The sequence below is a fragment of the Canis aureus genome, chromosome 18 (genome assembly GCF_053574225.1).
Source record: "Canis aureus isolate CA01 chromosome 18, VMU_Caureus_v.1.0, whole genome shotgun sequence".
Lineage (NCBI taxonomy): Eukaryota > Metazoa > Chordata > Mammalia > Carnivora > Canidae > Canis > Canis aureus.
Window position 1 is genome coordinate 4946102 of NC_135628.1, and position 19705 is coordinate 4965806.

The 19705-nt window shown below is 38.0% G+C and overlaps 1 protein-coding gene across 11 annotated transcripts in view; it reads right to left on the bottom strand.

Annotated features, from left to right (window-relative positions):
- Positions 1-19705, bottom strand: part of ST7 (suppression of tumorigenicity 7) — a 241643-nt gene that overhangs the window by 77597 nt on the left and 144341 nt on the right. For 9 of the 11 annotated variants that reach the window (XR_013356384.1, XM_077856019.1, XM_077856026.1 and 6 more), the window contains 5 exons: positions 19274-19389; positions 17710-17785; positions 15478-15546; positions 13389-13543; positions 11043-11140 (listed from right to left, as the gene is read on the bottom strand). Coding sequence is in view for 10 of the 11 variants with exons in the window: in XM_077856019.1 (XP_077712145.1) it covers positions 11043-11140; positions 13389-13543; positions 15478-15546; positions 17710-17785; positions 19274-19389 (514 nt within the window). In the remaining variant the exon portion in view is untranslated. The remainder of the gene's footprint in view (positions 1-11042; positions 11141-13388; positions 13544-15477; positions 15547-17709; positions 17786-19273; positions 19390-19705) is intronic. The other 2 variants (XM_077856021.1, XM_077856020.1) reach the window with 1 other exon arrangement.

Genomic DNA, 19705 nt, shown 5'->3' on the forward strand with positions numbered 1-19705 from the left:
TCGCTGGCTTTACTGTCTCTATGGTTTCTGTTCCTGCTAGGCCAGGTCAGCCAGTATGTCTGTTTCCAATAGTTGTCTCTCTGTCCATCCTAGAAGTCAACAGCTTCACTGGCTTCTGGTCAGAGGCAGCTCTGCCAAACCAACAGTCAGTCAGATATTGGTCCTTCCTGTACATCTCACAGATACTGCCCTTCCTGTAGATACTCACACACACTATCATTCTCAATTATATTACTGTCTTATTTTTTTAAGATTTTATTTTTATTTATTCAAGAGAGACACAGGTCCTTCCTGTACATCTTCACAGAGGAAAGAGCTGGATAAAGTTTTCCTGGTTGCTATATGAGTCTAGAGAGGGGACAATTATAGGCTAAGTTAAGTGTATCATTAGGGAGAAGATAATATATATTGGTAAGCTTAATAATTGATCAAGAAACATAAATATAAGTATAGATTTTAGTAAGTAGGGACCACAAAAAGAATGAAACAAAAATTTTAAATGTTTAACCAGCAGATCCATTCAGTGGAAGAGAAGAAAGGAAGACAGAAAGTATGACAGATACAAAACATGAAAAACAGCAAAAATGACTAAACGAAATAATAATGACAATAAACACAAATGGGAAAAACATATCAACCAAAGGTACAAAAGTCTACAATTAGTAAAGACAGTATTTGGCAAAAATTTCACAGATCCAAATGGTCCATCAAAAAGTCACAGAAAATTTGATTATAAAATTTGGAACTGGAGTGGCTCAGTCAGTTAAGCATCCAACCATGATTTTTGGCTCAGGTCATGATCTTAGGGTCCTGAGATTGAGCCTTATGTTGGGCTCTACACTGGGCACGGAGCCTGCTTAAGATTCTCTCTTGCCCTCTCCCTCTGCCCTCCCACCCTTAATATCCATGCACTCTTAAAAAAAAATGGGGGGGTGCCTGGGTGGCTCAGTTGGTTAAGCATCTGACTCTTAGTTTCAGCTCAGGTCATGATCTCAGGGTCCTGGGATTGAGCCTCACATCAGGCTCTGTGCTCTGCATGGAGTCTGCTTGAGATTCTGTCTCTCCCTTGGCCCCTCCCCCTGCTCACGCTCTCTATCTTTCTCCAAAATAAATAAATAAAACCTTAAAAAAAATTGGAACTAAATATAAATCCACATAAGCTAGAACATTCACTTTTAGTACAAGTTAAAAAGAAAATCAAGGCAGGAAAAAAGTAAGAGACAAAAAGAGGGGCATTATATACTCTTAATGCTATGTCAGTAAGACAGAATAATCAACATGAACGCATCTAACAATGTAGCATCAAAATATATAAAGCAACAATTAACTAAGCAATGTAGGAAAAGCAAATAAAGAAAAAATGGTGAATATTCTATCTCTGAATCTTATCTATCTATGAATTCTATCTCTCTGAAACTTATAGAGCAAGCAGACAAAATAAGTTAACATACAGAAGATTCAAATAACATGAATAATAAGTTCAAACTAGTAAATACATACCGACTTTTAAATAGATATAACATTTATAAAAAGTGGCCATATACTAGGCCTCAAAGGAAAGCATCCATAAATTCCCTCCAAATCAGTACTGTATGATCTATGTTCTCTAAGCATAACATTAAAAAAAAAAATCACAAATCAATGGCAAGGAACTAAACACATACTATATGGGATAAGATGAAATTGAAAGGGAATACAATTTCAATCAAATTCAATGGTGCTAAGTGTTCAACCTAAAAATTGGTAAAAAAAAAAAAAAAAAAAAAAACAAGGCAATAAACACAGGATGAAGGAGGGAAGAGAAAGAACAAAATAGTACAAATATGTGTAGAAAAAAAACTGGAATAAAGACAAAAATGTCTTTTTCTGACAAGGCCAATGGCTGAGAAAATAAATAAAACCCAATCCTAGTTCTTTGAAAAGATTAATAAAATAGAAACACCCCTAACAAGGGAAAATAAAAGTAAAAAGCAGCAAAGAAACAGAATACAAACTAAAAAGAGAGGAAAAAAATACATGGTATTTTTTTTTTAAGATTTTATTTATTTATTCGTAGAGACAGAGAGAGAGAGAGGCAGAGACACAGGCAGAGGGAGAAGCAGGCTCCATGCAGAGCCCAATGTGGGACTCGATCCTGGGCCTCCAGGATCACACCCTGGGCCTGTGCAGGCGGCGCTAAACCGCTGCGCCACAGGGGGTGCCCTACATGATATTTTTAAATGATGAAATAATTATGCATAGTTATATGCAATAAATTTGAAATATATATAACATATATAGTGCTTAAAACAGCCTCGTATTGAGATATAAGGGCACAGTCATGTATCACTGATGAGAATTTAAACAGTCATAGACACAGCCATTCTGGAACGTGCACTGACAGGGCATAATGAAATGAAATCCCATACGCATATGCCGTCATATCCGGCAATCCCACTACAAACTATATACTAGAGGTCCCTAGAGCAAAAATGGACGGACCTGAAAAACAGTATTAAGTGAAAATGGTAAGAAACAGAAATCTACACACATGCAAACTAAACATACACATGCCGCTGTATTATATATTTTACAAGATTGTTATGGTTATGGTTTCTCTGCAACCACTTCAGGTGTATCTTGCTGGCATTTTGAAATGGAGTGGTACTTGTGATGAGAGTTCCTCACCAACTGTATTATAGAAGAGAGTCCATCAAACCCAGACGTTCTATTACTCTTTGTCTTTTTAATGGTTTCCTCATCTCAATCAAGCAAAAATTTGCTATGGTCCACAGAAAGATCAAGAAGCAATTATTTAAGATAAAAATGAATATATGTTCTCTCGAATTAACATATTCAAAACTAACCTTCTTAACCTTCCTCCCCTTCACCCCTGCCCCAAAACTGTTCTATCTGCAGGCTTCCACGTCTAACTGATAAAAACTCTTCTCTTTCCAAGACAAAATCCTTAGGACTATCCTTGACTTTTTCTCACAGGGCATATTAATCAATTAGCGAATACTGTTGGCCCTGCATTCAAAACATATCTAGAATCTGACCACTTCTTGCCACCTCCTCTGCTACTGCTCTGGCCCGAGTAGCCATTGTCTCTAACCAAGATTAATATAAGAACCTTCTGATTATCTCCCTGCTTCTCCCTTGCACATAGCATCCTGTAAAAATTAAAAATGGCCTTGTCATTCTTCTGATCAAAACCTTGCAAAGTTCCCCATTTCAGCCAGAGAAAAAGCTGAAATCCTTACTACAGACCACAAACCCTATCCCACTACAGTCCACAAATCCTATCTTGTCCCTCCATCCACCCAGGACTCTTTTGCATACTCCTGCCTCACAGCCTTGGAGCATACATTACATGACTAAATTCTGCACCTCCTTCGGTCTTTGGTAAAATGTCATCTTTTAAAATAGGATGCTCGCTGTGCAAAATGACACATACCAGATCCTATCGAACCTGGGACTTCCATGGCCTCCTTATTCTCTGCCCGCTAGCTTTCCTAATCCTCCTTTTCCTACTCCGCTTTGTTTTTCACCAGAATTTATCAATTTTTTAAATATTACAAAAATATACAATTACTGTGGGTCTTTTTGTGGTTTTTTTTTTGTTTGTTTTTTGTCTCTTCTCCCTGCTAGAATGTTAACTGCATAAGGTCAGGGGTCTTTGTTTTTTCACTAATTATACCTGGCATGAAATGAAATTTAATACATTTTCATTGAATGAATCAAAGGATGAATGGTTCGGTGCAATCTGGGTATCACAAGAATAAACCAGGTCTGTAGGGTAAAAAAGAAAGAGAGAAGATGTGGAACCAGATGTCTATCCGGTGGGCATGAATGGAGCCACTGAATAGAACCAGGATTGAGTACGGGGAAGGTGAAATGCAGAAGAGCAGGACTCCAAGAGAACTGGTTATAGACATAGCTATAAAGCAGAAGCAGAAGATCAATGCCTGGGAAAGGAGGTCAAGAAGAGGAGTTTGGAGGAGGGACGCTAAATCAATCTCCCGGAGGACAGGCCCTGACATGCCTAGAACTGCTCATGGGCCAGCCATATATATCGAAGGTTTCACTCAGCAGTAAATACTACTCACTACCTCAAAAAATCTGGACCCAGCATATGAAAAAGCCTGAGAGTGACAGTTAATGTATCAGTCATGTATTTATTATGTCCAAGTAAGACTTCCGTGTAAATGATAAGAGCTAATGGTAAATAAAATAACACTATTTCTTTTTTTTTTTTTTTTAAGATTTTATTTATTTATTCATGAGACACAGAGAGAGAGAGAGAGAGGCAGAGACACAGGCAGAGGGAGAAGCAGGCTCCATGCAGGGAGCCTGACGTGGGACTCGATCCCGGGTCTCCAGGATCACGCCCTGGGCTGAAAGTGGCGCTAAACCGCTGAGCCACCCGGGCTGCCCCAAATAACACTATTTCTAAACAATTCTCATCTGCGTCGGGGACTAGTTACCATCTGCGCTTCATAGAGTGAATACAGAATACAATGCTGATAAAACCATGGTTCATCCTTACTGATGCAAGTAGGGAAATCAATAATTAATAAAGCCATTTTTGCTCTTAAACACTTTTCCTTTCTATGTAAATCACTAATTGCCAATTATTTACTAAATAAGTCATCTTAGATAACGTTTCAGGCCAATCCAGAAAAACAAGTCATGATAGAAAGCAAGGGTTCATGTAAAGTCTAACTTTGAAGATCAATGAGTTTTTATTTACAGCATTTGCTTTCAAGATTAATTTCTTTCTTTATTTGTAAGTTCAGCAAAGACAGAATCTAGAAACATGCCAACAATCACCACAGGAACACTCACTAGGAATGAACATATTTCATTGTACAATTTGTTTTTAGTTCAATGATTTATCTGGTTCTCTTAAGAGCCTGAAAGCAACTGTGCTCAACCTGGTTGCCTGAAGGTATTAAAATACTGCTCTTCCCATGCCCCGCCCCCACATAATGGTACTTTACTTCTTTCAACAATCAACTGACCATCTTCTAAATTTATTCATCAGCCAAGTTATCCACAGTAACTCATGACACTTTTAAGGGGGAAAAAAAAAAGAGGGATATTGATAGAGGGAAATAATGTCTTGCTGAATAGAAAGATAAAAGAAAGGAACAAAACTAGAATTTAAGATTGAGGAAAATGATAAAAGAGAATAGAAATTAACTCCCAAAATACTCATTTAAAGTCTTCCTCCTAGAAAGTTTTTTCCAAAAAATTGTTTTATGCAATAAAAACAGAATTTCTGTTACAGAATATTCCCTAAAATGAGATTTTAAAACAACTTGGGAATGGCATAGTAGTTCTCTTTTACAAATCACTGATTTTATGAAGGTTTTTCTTCATGATCATAAGTAGGCAAAAATGCAAATCGACAGTCCTTAATGCTCCAAAGGCTCTGATTAGTCCCAGAGGTGTATATTTTCTAAAGTATGCTTTCAACAGAAGTGCTACTCTTCACAAATCATCTAAAGGGCATCCTCTTACTATTAGTGCTGTTAAATTAATCCTCAAAAGTCAATTGCTCCCACCATAGGATACCACTAATGACCTAAAAGGGATATATAATGAACATCTATAATAATTCTCTAAATATAACTCACTTTAATTTACATTAATTTAAAAATAATGTTACTTCCCTAGGGAATGTATATGCATAGTAATAAACAAGTCACAGGTTTGTTTTAAGCTCAAATTTTAGGTAGGTGGATTTTTTTTTCTTTGATATCCACATTTCTACCCTATTTTTAGAGAGAATGAAAATATATACAGAATACCTATATTTTGCTTTTATTGAATATGACCTGGTATTGTGGATGGCACTATGTCCTCCCAAAAGAAATTTTGAAGTCCTAACCCCTGGATTCTGTGAATGTGACTTTATTTGGAAACAGGGTCTTTGTGGATGTAACAAATTAAGGTGAGGTCATATATCCAATTCTAAATCCAACATGAGTGGTGTCCTTACAAGAAGATGGAAATTTGACCACAAAGACACAGATAAACAGCAAGAAAGAATGCCACGTGAAGACAGAGGCAGAGATTGGAGTGATATGCCTACACGTCAAGGAACCCCAAGGATTGGCAAGAACGGACTCTTTCCTAGAGCCTTTACAGGGAGTATGGCCCCGCCCACACCTTGGTTTCAGACTTTCTGGTCTTCATGACTGTGAGAGAATACACTTCTGTTCTTTAAGCCACCAAGTTTGGGGTACTTTCCTATGGATTGTGACACTCTAGGAGAACGAAGAGAAGCCTGGTCTCCTAAAAAGCAAGTAAATAAGATGTTTCAAGAAGGTTGTGACGATCTGTGTCAAATGAGAGGCCAAGCTATTGAAAGAGGCAGTGCTGCAGAAAGAGTGAAAGAAGAATGAGGGAGAATGACACAGAGATCTGCAGAAAACTACAAAAGAGAGGGGAAACAGGTGATAAAGTCTGAGGGCCTATGGTCGATTGTCAAAGGAGCTGTGGATTTTAGGGAAGAGAGGCAAAAAGTGGTGTGGAAGCATGCACAAGGGGCAAGGAAGGTCACTACCCCACCTCAGGCCCTCATGTTCTCCCCCTCTCTCTCCTCACTCCAACCACAATCCCACCGAAATCTTCAAGTTCATTTACTCTTCATGCCCTGGAGTATCTCTTTGGGTAATCCCATCTAAGACATACAGCCTCCCAAACCAGCCTGGTCCCAGGAACTGATCAATTCTAGGGATGCTTTAGAATGATGTGCTCGGGACGCCTGGATGGCTCAGTGGTTGAGCGTCTGCCTTTGGCCCAGGGCGTGATCCTGGTCCCGGAATCGAGTCCCACACATCGGGCTCCCGATGGGGAGCCTGCTTCTCCCTCTGCCTCTCTCTCTCTCTCTCTCTGTGTCTCTCGTGAATAAATAAATAAAATCTTAAAAAACAAAAACAAAAACACTGTGCTCACAGTAGTAGGAGCTCAGACTACCAACAGTAAGACTGAATAAAAACCCAATGTCTGCCCCAAAACAGATACACTCGCTTTAGGATTCTCCAAGTCAGTGGTTCTTAACAGGAATGATTTTGCCCCCCAGGAGATATCTAGGGATATTTTTAGTTGTCACACTGGAGAGTAACAAGGGGGCAGGTTGCTATGGTATCTGGTGGGTAGAGGCCAGGCATGCTGCTAAATACCCTACAAGGCACAGAATATCCACAACAAAGACTTACAGGCCTAAAATGTCAATCGAACAAAGACTGAGAAGCCCTACTCTAGACCAAATGACCTGGAGCAAGAGGAGCTCTTAGGTTCTTTCCTATGGGCAAGCAATCCGATCCGTGCCAGTTTCTCTACGATAGTTCTGACAGGGTATGGCTAAGGGGCCAAACAGTCAGCCTTATGAATTCCATTCCAAATCTACTCAAATAGGGCCAGGAAAACTAGGGGGGTGGTGTGGGGGGGGACAGCAACAAAAGTTGAGGTTAGCTAAAAAGTAAAAAGTTAAAAAGAAAGAAGAAATTGTGTCCTATATCAAATGTTAAAGAGGCAAGATTAAAATTAGAACAAAAAGACTTTTCTTTAAACTTAAAAAAGCAGAAAATGCAACTCTTTTCATTTTGAATAATAAATAATACCATATAGTAAAATTCAAAAGCCAGCATGCTCTCTGGCAGCTCTACCCACTGCCAAAAACATTCCTTCAATAAGGTGCTTCCATATTCTTGACTGCAAAAGGAAGCTAATTAGAGTTTTTTTTTTTTTGAGAAAACATCTTGAGACTTCAAAGTAATTAATCTGTTGTTTTTATTTTTTTTATATTAATGTGCTACTTTTAAAATGAGAAGCCATGAATCTTGACATTAAGGAACTTCCGTGTTCTCACTTCATTAATATTTTACTCACAGTATCAATATTTTATTAGATCCATAATCATCTACAGTTGGCCTTCCCAGAATTCCCATTCGTTCTCTTTCAGGCTATCTCACCAATTAACAGTTTCCCTTCCTGAAGGGATTTCCAGGGAATTGTTTTTGAAGAGTCTACTTTCTACAGGGAAGGCATTCTGACTCTACCATTTCTGGTTCCACCTTAAAATCCGCTCCAGGAAGGTTTCAACCAATGCACAGAGGGTGGGGCTACTGTGTCTTAAGGAGAAATTAGATCCTCCTGCCTTAATGCTTCATCAGCAAGGCTGCCTGGAATCCAGCGTGTGTTTTATCAGGGGAAACCTTTGCAGCAAGATGGTTTATGTGCATATTATTAAGGCAGTAAACCCCCACTGAAGTTCCCATTTATGTGTGACCCCTGACCTGAGAAGAGTCAGGTCTGACCATCAATTGTCTCCCACCAGGTTGAAACCAGATGCAGCTTCAATAGACAGAGAGGTCCTCAACCTCCGCTCCTCCGTTCAGGTGCCAGGAGTTTGTAAAGAAAAGAGCACTATGAATATTTCTCTTAGAAACACATCTACACAATGTCCCACAGTGTCCCTCCCAGGACTGGTACAAGAGTAGGGCCCATACCTACTGGATGCTCTATACACCCAGTCAAAAGGCAACATGTATTGGTATTCCAGTAACACAACAGATTTTTTTTTTAAGGAAAGTAGCCCAAGAAATACATATATAAATACAGATACACATGTACATATATCTGTGTGTGTGTACAGAGAGAAAAAGAGATTGCTTGACTTACTGTTAGATAAATTCAAGAAAAAAAATCAGAAATATCTCAAAATGTCCATCAGGGGAATGGTCAAGCAAATTACATCATACTTACATAATGGAGGAAAAAATAGGGGAAAAAAAATGTAAGCCTGTCTATCATATGCTAAGCATGTTCGTATTATTTTATTTCATTCTCCTCATTTTTCCATCAATTACCCTTTTAGTTAAGAGTCACTAACCACAATTTACAAAAGACAAATGAAAAGCCCGTAAAAGAAGGCAGTTGCCCTGGGTCACAGAGCTAGTAAAGAGCAAAGCTGAGACTCACATCTAAGTTTTCTTACTCTCTGCCCAGGGCTTATTCTTACTCTCTGCATCCCAGATTTTCCTCCCAAGATCTATATTTGGACTAAGTCAAATAAATGGAATTGTAAATATAAAATAATGTTAAAGGACAGCCAGGATGGCTCAGTGGTTTAGCGCCGCCTCCGGCCCAGGGTGTGATCCTGGAGACCCGGGATCGAGTCCCACGTCGGGCTTCCTGTGTGGAGCCTGCTTCTCCCTCTGCCTATGTCTCTGCCTCTCTCTGTGTGTCTCTCATGAATAAATAAATAAATAAAATCTTTTAAAAATAAAATAAAATAGTGTTAAATAAAAGTCAAACCATAGCATAGCTGTATGGGTTTTAATCATGTGAAACCGTATATGCACATACTACAACTGATGACCATCGGAATGAGACTGACAGAAAAAACTGGAATTAAAATCACCCCAATTCATTTCTCCTATGAAATTGCTTCAGCATATAATAAAGAAAATCACCAATATCTGCTCCTCCGTGCATGCCCGTCCCAAGCTAAACCAAGGTTAAGATGAGGCGGTAAATTTAAAACGCCTTGTTAGAAGGCTGAGTGTGGCTGGGCCAGTTTAAGATAAATATCCCATCCTTCATAAAATTTTCAACTCTTTCAGAGACAAAGAAACTGACTGGTCGATTTTTTACACTAGGTCAAAAGATGAAATTTCTCTGCAACTTAAAAAGCTTTGAGAGCAAGTTCATGTCTCTACAGAACTCTCCTTTTATAAAAATTAGCACTTATACTATATAACAAACATTCTTTAAATTCTTCCTCCAACCAAAAGAACTTAATCCTGGGACAACCCCTTTGCAGTGGCTTTGCCCATGAAGCATCTATCACCTTCAGTCAAACAGAATTATCTTGAAATCTCCCTCCTCTTGTTCCTCTCCTCGGGTTTGGGGGGTATCATGCTGCTTTATGGAGGAGCCAGACCCAGGCACAGATCCCACTCGACCTCCACATTACGCTGTAAGTTGCAGAAATAACTAGGGGTGGGCCTGGAGTGCAGCCGTCCCATGCCAGAGCAACTGGGAATTTATATGAATAACTGCCCTTCCAGGGATAAACTGACAAAAGGCTCACTAGGTTTACACAGTCCTGTTCTCAAACCCAAAAGCTGAGAACTGGGCAAGATGCCACTTTTATCTTGCCCCTTGGTTCTTTCAATTTTATAAGAGGAGGTTACCTGTGTCTCCTGACTTTGGGAAGACAGTAGATGCATGAAATGTTGGCAAAAGTTTTCTGAAATTGTTTTTAAAAAGAAAATGGTTTATAAATACAATTCCCATTGGTGTCCTTTCTTTATGAAAAAATAAGAAATATTTTAGGAAATGTGGAAGTCAAAGTTCCTCTATCGGTTTGCCTAAAAACCACCGTTTTATCGAGTAATAACCTCCCTTAGTTCCCTTTCATTTTAAAACTCTTAGCTATTTCCTCTCTTCTTCTGTTGACTACTACTAATAAAATATCCTGATTCAAGAATCTAGGAAAATGCTTGAAATGACTTCAATCAGATTAGATCATACTATTATTAAACTTGAGGGGAGCAATTAGATCCACAGTTTATTCAAATCTTCCTAACACCATACACACACAAAAAGTCAGTTAGCTAAAATGGCTGATGTCATTCTTGGCTTCTGGCTACAGCTCCAGAGGTTTTATTACAAGGACATGTACTGACACTTCCTTAAATATGCCAGTCACTCTATGGAAAGCTCTGCATATATTATCTCATTTAATCTTCACGACAATCCTAAGCAGTCATTATTTTTGTTATTAATATTGTTACTGTTAAAGTTCTCACTATCTATTCCCATTTTATAGATGAGGAAGCAGGCGCAGAGCAGTGAGTCACTTGCCCAACCAAGATCACTCATCTAATACACTGGGAGCTAGAGCTGAATCCCAGACTGGCCGCTCCAGCACCCACAGGACCACTGCACCATCACTGGTGCTCTCTGCTAAAGGCTATTCAGTCAGCTCCTCCTCTCTAAGTCAGGTGCATTGCTACTGTTCCCAAACACAAATTCAAACTCACATCTCTCATCATTTTCACTGCTTCCCTGGTCCTCCCGAGTCTTCTGGCACACATTGCTAGCCTTCTTTTGATGTAGACCAAGACATTGGTATCTCGTCCTGAAGAAGGAAATATAAAATACCAAAATTTAAAAATACAAAAGCTTTCAGTTGAGTAGCAAGAAAAAATACAAAGGTCCATTTGCCATGCCCTTAAAGGAAAACCTCAGAGAGAACAGAGTGCTCCTCTGGCTTTTTCTTAGTGCCAGGAGCACTGACAGTAACTGTGCTAATAGTAAAATGCATACAGTGTAGTCAAGGTGCTTAGATTTCCAAAGGTCAATTCACATGACTGATTACCTAATCCATGCCTTTGAATCAGGATGTTGAATATTTGATAAATAAAATCATCTGCCACAAAGTGCTGGGAAAATGAACATACCCACAATGAATGTGGTTTATAAGCAAGAATTCCATATTCTTCAAATCTGCATGCTTTTGGTGGAGATGCAAAGAGGTGAATCTCAGGTTGCATCTTGATGAACTATTTTTTTTCCTTCTTGACATTAAAGTCTGGAGAAGCCTCATCTTGAACTTCTGTTTTATATTATTCTTCCTCTAACACCAGTGACATCATAATCATCTCCAGGTCCCCGAAGCAGTGTATTTTAGATGGCAATATAACACATTCCAGATATGACAATAGAGTACGCAACAAAATGAAAACTACCCTAGTGTTAGAGAAAGCACTGACAAGCTAACTGGTTATAATAATAGTCACTAAAATGGCTCTTAAAAAGTACATTAACGACTTCTCATCTTAATCTTTTATTTAATTATGTGTCTTTTTGGATAGGTTTCTAGACCAGTGAGAACATGCATGCATTTAATCCTCAATAAAATTACCATGTTTTAGAAAAATATGACACACCTGTTATAGATTAAGTACATGTATAATATGCAGCTATTAAAAGATGTTAAGACCCAAGTCCTAACATTTCAAGTTTTAAACAATGAGAACAAGATGTGTGCTGAAAATCTGCCAAGTGCCTACAAATTATTTTAAAGATGTGATTATATTTTTTGGATCGATTTAGGCAATAGGTTGAAAGGATTTAATTTACAGAAGAAAAGAAATAAAGAAAATTTCTAAGGTTATAGATAATGTAATTTTATGTGTTAATTCTCATTTAGTTCACAAAATAGATATTACTATACAATGCCTACAAAATTCATTTAAAAAAAAAAAGGCAAGATACAGATGTGATTAGAGACTTGATTAACATACATACTGCAGAATGCAAATAAAACTCATGTATTATTATGTTGTGTGGGCATACTCATGTATATACACAAAGATCAAGGATCTCACTTGATCTTTCCTAAGGACTAATGCACTCAGTCTCTGCACCAAATCCAAGTTTAGCACTAAAATTCAATTTTATAATCTCAAATACGAAGGAGATGCAGTCCTACTCTCCAAGATGCAGGTGGGAAAAATGAGGTGAGAAATTCTACCCGAAGGAAACAACCTGAAGTCTGAATGGACAATGGAAGGATTATTACATTTCTACTTTAGACAATCAAAAATCTGACAAGTCGGAGGCTCCAGGTATTCCAGAAATGATTTTGTTGTCTTGTTTTTATACCCTTCCCCCCAAAATATCAACTGATCCTCTGTTTACTAAAGTGAAAGACCTCATTTTAAACAGGAATTTTAAATAAAAGCAGTCACTATTTTTAATATAAAAAGGATACATAACTAGGAACTCAGCTTTTTTAATCTCTGGAAACCAATACAAATGAGCTAAATACTGAGATAATCACCAATAACTGTGATTTTCTTAGTTGTCCTATTTAAACCCAGGCTGCAGAAGACTTGGAAGAGAAAATCTTTGATTACATTAACACGAATTAAGTCCTGTTTCCCAAGTAGGCCTTATCTAACTTATGGGGCAGAGAAATAACTAATAAACAGAAATACATAAGAATTCTGAGGAGAAAAAAGGTTACCATCAAAGCTTATTACCATTTATTTCTGGAGTTAAGAATCTAAAGACTAGGAAAGAGAATCTGAAAATGAATGTGAACAGTAATGAAGCTATAAATTAATTACGCAATGTGCTCTTATGGGAAGGAAAAAAATTAATAGAAAGGAAAAAGGAAGGAAAGAAAAAGAAAGAGAAAGAAAGAAAGAAAGAAAGAAAGAAGAAAGAAAAAGAGAAAGAAAAAGAAAAAAAAAGAAAGAAAAACTAGTATTTACTCTCATCTATGAGAATCACATTTTGAACTGGCCTGAACCTCTCGTTCCGATTAATCATGTCACAGTTCTGACCCCCCCAACACGTCAGCCTGGAGAAAGCCTTACTATGTTGGGCTTCGTACTGGGACCCGTGATGCTGTAGCTGCTGCGAACGCCGATAACAGCCGTCTCCAGCCTTCAGGGCCTGCTTGAACAGCTTTTCTGCTTCAGCAATGGTCGTTGCTTCCTCTTCAGCCAAGAGAATATAAGCAGTCGCACACCTGTCCATTCAGATAATAGCCATCATCAATTACAAATCCAAGGACACTGTAGCAGCTGTAGGAGTGCATGCAGAAGGGCAAGGAGTTATGCCAAAACATGCAGAGTGGCCAACTGGTTCATGCACCCCTGGTTTGTAGTTGTTGACACAAAAATAATGACACAAAAGAAATGTCTCTATTTTAGCTTGAAAGGTAGGATGTGTAGTGTTAGGAACGTGGGGCTCACAAGGGGACTCTGCCCCTTATTAGTGTATCACTTTGGGCAAGTTATTACTCTGCCTCCCTGCTGGAGCACGACATGGAATCTAACTGTTCACAGTGTTGTTGCGAAAGGTTAAGTAAGGTGATGCATGTGAAGTGCTTAGTACAGTAGCTGGCACGGGGTCCACACTCAGTAAGCGTCAACTGACGTAGGCAATGACAATAGCTGTTGTGGAAGATCTCCTTCCAGCTCTCAAGGTTTGAGAGCCTACAGAAAGTTTCCTTCTATTTACTAAACACGAATTCTTTCCAGTCTAAAGATTTCTTCAGAATAAGTTCATTAAATCAGATCAGTTACTCATTAAAAAAAAAACAAAAACAAAAAAAACCAGCGCTTCACCATCTCATTATAGTCAGCACTGATTTTCTGGTCAGAGAACACTAGAAGAACCTACAGGTAATGTTATTTCTGCAGAGCTCAAAATCTGATTCCGCCTCAGCAGTGAACAAGAGTTCATCCATCTCACGCCTTTAACAGTAAGAGCTACCACCTGTTGCTTAGTAGACGGTAAGCACTGTACCAGGCACTTAACATATATCGTCTCATTTAATCCTTTCAACAACCTCTAAGGTAGGAAGCCAGAAAGGATAAGCAGTTAACTAACAAACAAGGGGAACTCTTGGAAATCTCAACCTTCCCAATCATATCATAACAACCCAACCGCCAAAGAAAGGGAATGTAACAGGAAACGGTGAGGCCGGGGCAGACCATACAGGTCCCGATCTGCACGGATCCCTTTGCTTCCCTTCTTCTCCACCACCTCTCTTGTGGTCATTTCCCTACTTATCAGAATCTCCATCAGACCACAAGAGAGAAAATAAACAGAGAGTGAAACCAAATGTTACTTTTACTGCTCATAAACTACGGCAGCCCAGCTAGGAAAAGGAGGCTGAACTTACAGCTAATGGGAGGTTTGGGGTTACCAGTCAATCTTAGCCTTGAGGAGGGGTCTTGTCAATTCTTTAGTCAATCCCTCTAATTTCATGCAGGACTGATCAATGGGGCTTTAAACATAATGTAGTGCTGTAGGGAGAAACAATGCCCAGAAAAATGCTGTAAAACCAATTACTATGGAGGGCAGCAGATATATGGCTCAGAAAGAACAATCATGATGCAGAAACTGCCCAGCGATTCACTGGAGAAAACTGGGACAGGCATCAGGAAGCAACATTTAAGGCTTCAGATGCTGACATATAAATATGGGTCAAGGGTAATGAAGTGAAAATTGAGATTATAATACTGAGTGGTAGATATAGTATCAGAGGAATTAGCTGTAAGATTATAGTCAGTGGGCTGGGAATTCAAGACAGGTTAGGGCAAGTTGCTTGCTTTATTTATTTATATTTCAAACAGTATTCTTAGGAGGAGAGGCAGAGTAGCACTACTAGCCAAGAAAACATATATCTATGTGGAAAGTCATGAGTCTGGGGTAGAAACATGCTAAGAGCTTGTGAGTGAAGGAGAAAGGAAAGAGCAATAGAAGTGCTAATGGTTGGGGAGTACAGAACGACTGCTCAGCTCGATGGAAGATATAGATGATGCATCCTTGTCACAACACAGTACACATACAGAAGCAAGAAAGTATGGTGATGGGGGTGTCAACCATCCAGATATCTGCTAGAAGAAGTCTCATTTGGTTAGAAGTAGGGCACCCGACAGGTTCTTGACTTACTTTGGTAACAATTTTATCTCCCAGATGGTAGAGGAAGCAATTAGGGGAACTTCAACTCTGGACCTAATTCTGACCAAGAAGAAAAAAATAGTTGGTGAAATGGAAATTGATAGGAACATTCAGAGAGAGTTACTATGTCATTTTGGAGTTCAGGGTAATCAAAGAGGGTAAGGTGGACTTTCAAAAACTTCAAAGAAAAGAGGTATGATTCAATGGCATGAGACTCCGAAGGAAAAAAAAAAATGGTGTAAGAGGGTTGGGCAGCTTCCAAATGTCCAGCTGTAACCGTAGTCACAAATGAGCCTCTCAGGAAGAAAAGAGGGGTGACAATAGAGTAACCAATACGGCTGCACAGAGATCTCTCACAAGGTCAGATTTTTAAAGGACATGTAAAAAAAGATGGAAAGAAGGCATGTAATGAAGGACTACAAGAGAGTGGAATGAGCTAGTAAGAGTAATGTCAGGAGAGCTAAAACTCCAAATTAGCTGAGGCTTGCAAAGCAAAATAAAGACAAAACAACATGCCAGAGACAACCATCTATTCCCCGTTTTTAAATTATGTTTAAAGCCCTATTACCACCCCCATTTCTCTACGACCATGGCAAAAATAAATAAGCAAAAAAGACAAACAACACAACAACCACATCAAAACAAGAAAAGTTTATAGTTAGTAGCAGCAGATAATAGAGAGAAAGCAAAACTCTCTAACTCCTATATTTTTCTCTGGCTTCTCTATCAAGGAGCATGATGGTCAGGCTGGAAAAGGGAGAAGAAATTAAACTCTAATGTGGGTACAAAGATGTAAGATAGCAAATAACTGATCTATTTTAAATGAAATACTGTGCTGGGATGGGCAAATCCCAGGAAGCCAACAGACCCCATAGGCAGGCCATGGAAGTGCTCTCTGTGGATAGTTAAGGAATCACAAAGAATAGACAGGTGCTAGAAGAATGAGATGACAAATGCAATAAAAATGTTCAAAAAGGGAAGAAGGGAGACTTCCCAAACTACAGAACAGTGACTGGGAAAGATATTCTAATGGATTATTAAAGGGATGGGCTCCAAGCATTTTTAAAAGAGAGTCGTGAACACTAGAAGCTAGCTTCAACCCAATAAGAATAAATAAATCAGGTTGTGCTAGCTTAATTTACTTTAAAGAATTTTGCTGCACAGTAAAGATCCACAGCTACAACTGGCATTCTTAAGATCAAAATGCAGAAATATGAGCTGAATACAGTGCAACTTGGGTGGCTTAGTAATTGGTTGAACAATACCGAAGGATGAGGAGTCATGAAGACATGAACCTGGAGGATAGTTTGTATGTCACGTCACAGGGCTCTATCCCTGATCCTGACATGTTTATCAGAAACATGGATGACACACAGAAGGCAGGCATATCAAATTTGTAGATGACAAGAAACTGGAAAATAAATATGTTGTATGGACAGAATCAGAAACCAAATAGATCAACAGGTTACAATGGCAGGATTTCCAACTCTCGAGTGAATCTTGTTTCTAAGACCTCCGAAGAAGATTCTGTAACCTTCTTCAAAAAAAAAAAATCATAAAATAGTTTAACAATGACCACTTGGCAGGGAGAGTGTCGAGGTGATTCAAGCACCAGATGGGTGGTTGAGCTAAATGACCTTTAAGGTCTCTGCCAACCCTGAGATTTTATGACTCCAGTTTTAAGAACCTTTCCCATTTTCTGAGATCTCCAGAAGATATTTCTCAGGCTTCCTTGGTAACCCAAAGCATGTTTGACAACACTAAAGGCAGCATTTCTTCTTATCTTTGTCTTGATCTTGAAATACTTTTAAAGTGTAATTTTTTTCACCTTGTGTTTTTGTTATCTTTTCCCCAGTAGCTCTACCTAAAAACTGTGATGGCACAGAGGAGCATTCTACATCTGAAAAAAAGTCTCCCCATCAATATGTTTTAGATATGTCAAGAACCGTATTTGTTTTAGGTTTTTACAGTATCCCACAGGTAGTCCTTAAAGGGCTAGCTAGCCCTTGGAGGCTGTTTAAGTTAGGGTCATAACAAAGCCACTAAACTGCTCTCTAAGAGGACTAAACCCACCATCAAAAAAATTTTTTTGACAAATTAACAACCCCCTCCAAACAATTCTCAAGTCCAAATGCATAATTTCATGTAAGTATCCCATCCATGAATACATTCCGCAAAGGATAAGGTTTTCTTTTTTAAAAGCAAGAGTTTCCCCCCACTTACTCATTTATCTCTAAGGCTTCATGAGCTGCAGAAATCCTAGCTTGGGGGTTTCTCTCTCTCCAGGCTTTCTGCATTACTGTTTTAGAAAAAGAGAAAAAAGCAAGTCCATCAATACACATAATTTGGAAGACTCAACACAGGATAATAGTTAAATAAATAGCTTTCAGCCTGAATACAAGACAGTATTTCACTTACTAAGATCAGCCCAAATCTCCAAAGTCACACAAATACTCTCTAATTTGCTATTCTCGTCGTGTCCTTCAGTTGATATCAAACCCTTCTTGCGCTCATAAAATTACAGATCTAAATCTTATAGGTTAATCCGTGGTCTATAATTTCAGAGATTTAATCTTGATTAAGATTTTTTTTTTACTGAAGTACTAGTTGATTCACAATGTTACAGTAGTTTCAAGTGTAACATAGTGATTCTCCAAGTCTATATGTTACGCTATGCTCATCACACTGCTTATGGTTTCTTAATCAAGAAAGGAAAAGATATTCTAAGACAGATTTAATATCTCTTTTGCTCATTAGTGTCATTTGTTGTTAAGACACATATATTATTTTACCTCTTTTGAGATGAGATTGCTAATAATCTCTTCCTTCTACTTAGACACAACATAATTTCTATTGCTTATTTTCTCAAACTCTATAGGCTCTGGGTATTAGGACATTTTAAAACCATTTGAAGAATTAGGAGTTGGGTCAGAAAAAAAGTGCTTTGGCCTTTTGCTTAGTATGTCTGTTTCCAAAGTTTGCAGCAAACAGTTTTTATACACACACACACACACACAGTGGAAAGCTCAATGTCTGGAATATTTATTGGACTATGATGTTCCACCATGGCAAAGAGTACCTTTAAAAAAAAAAAAGTGACAGTCTTCATATTTGTTTTATATATATGTATATATTTGTTTTATATATATATATATATATATATATATCTTCTTAGTTTCTTAGGTGTATGTACATATACCTCTTTTTAAAGATTTTTTTCATCTATTTATTTTAGGTCTGATAATTTAAAAAATATGAGTGGAATTATTTGTATCTCAAACAATGTGAAATGTATGCCAAACAAAAGCCTTTTCTAGGATGGAAAACAAATATGGATTCCAACAGCTAAAGCCATGCTTCCACTCAATGCTAGTGAACCTATAAATAGGCATACAAATCACTACAATATATTCATTTATCATTTACATTCACTGAATCCCAATTTCTAATTACAGTATCATCAGAGAGACATGACCCTTCATCCTACCTCAAGCAAGGATTCAATTATCTTCATATAAGATTGATATTTGTTGAAAATGTAAATCCAATGTCAGTATATTTTTCTAAACAGTATTTTAAATTTTAAAAAGAAGACTCATTTCTACATTGATACTTCATTGTGATAAATCCTTTATTTAAGTGTCATAATTCTGGGTTCTATTAGTCAATCTCCAATTTGATATTTTACACATTTGTTTTTATACAGCAGATATTCTAAAAGTAGTAATCTTAGTACTTAAACCAAAAAGCCCTCCCACTCAGCAACTATCTAAAAGATTGTCCATACTTGCATCTGCAGGACGCAGGTGGTCTGAGTCACAAGTAAAGAATGTCTGGTGGTCTTGGGCAGAGAGATTCATGTCATAGTAAGTCAAAGGCTCTCGTCCTGTCACCCAAGTATACCTGGTAAAGGGGAAATAGATGGTCAGACACTCTGGGAGAAGAAAGCAAGAGCTACAAAATATTAAGCTGCATAGGAGTTGAACTATAAAACATCAACTGAAACACTAAGGCAGTTTTGCCAACGAATGAACAAAGTTTTTTGTTAATAATCATCCTGTTCTCCCTTTAGGAAGTATATCAGCAGAAAAGAAGGAAACATTTTCCTTTATTTTTTGGTCTAAAAATTTTACTAGTACTAACTAATGAAAACTTTCTCTGATTCGTATTATAAATAGACATTTCCCAAAAGCCATGAAAATTCTGATATGCCTAATTA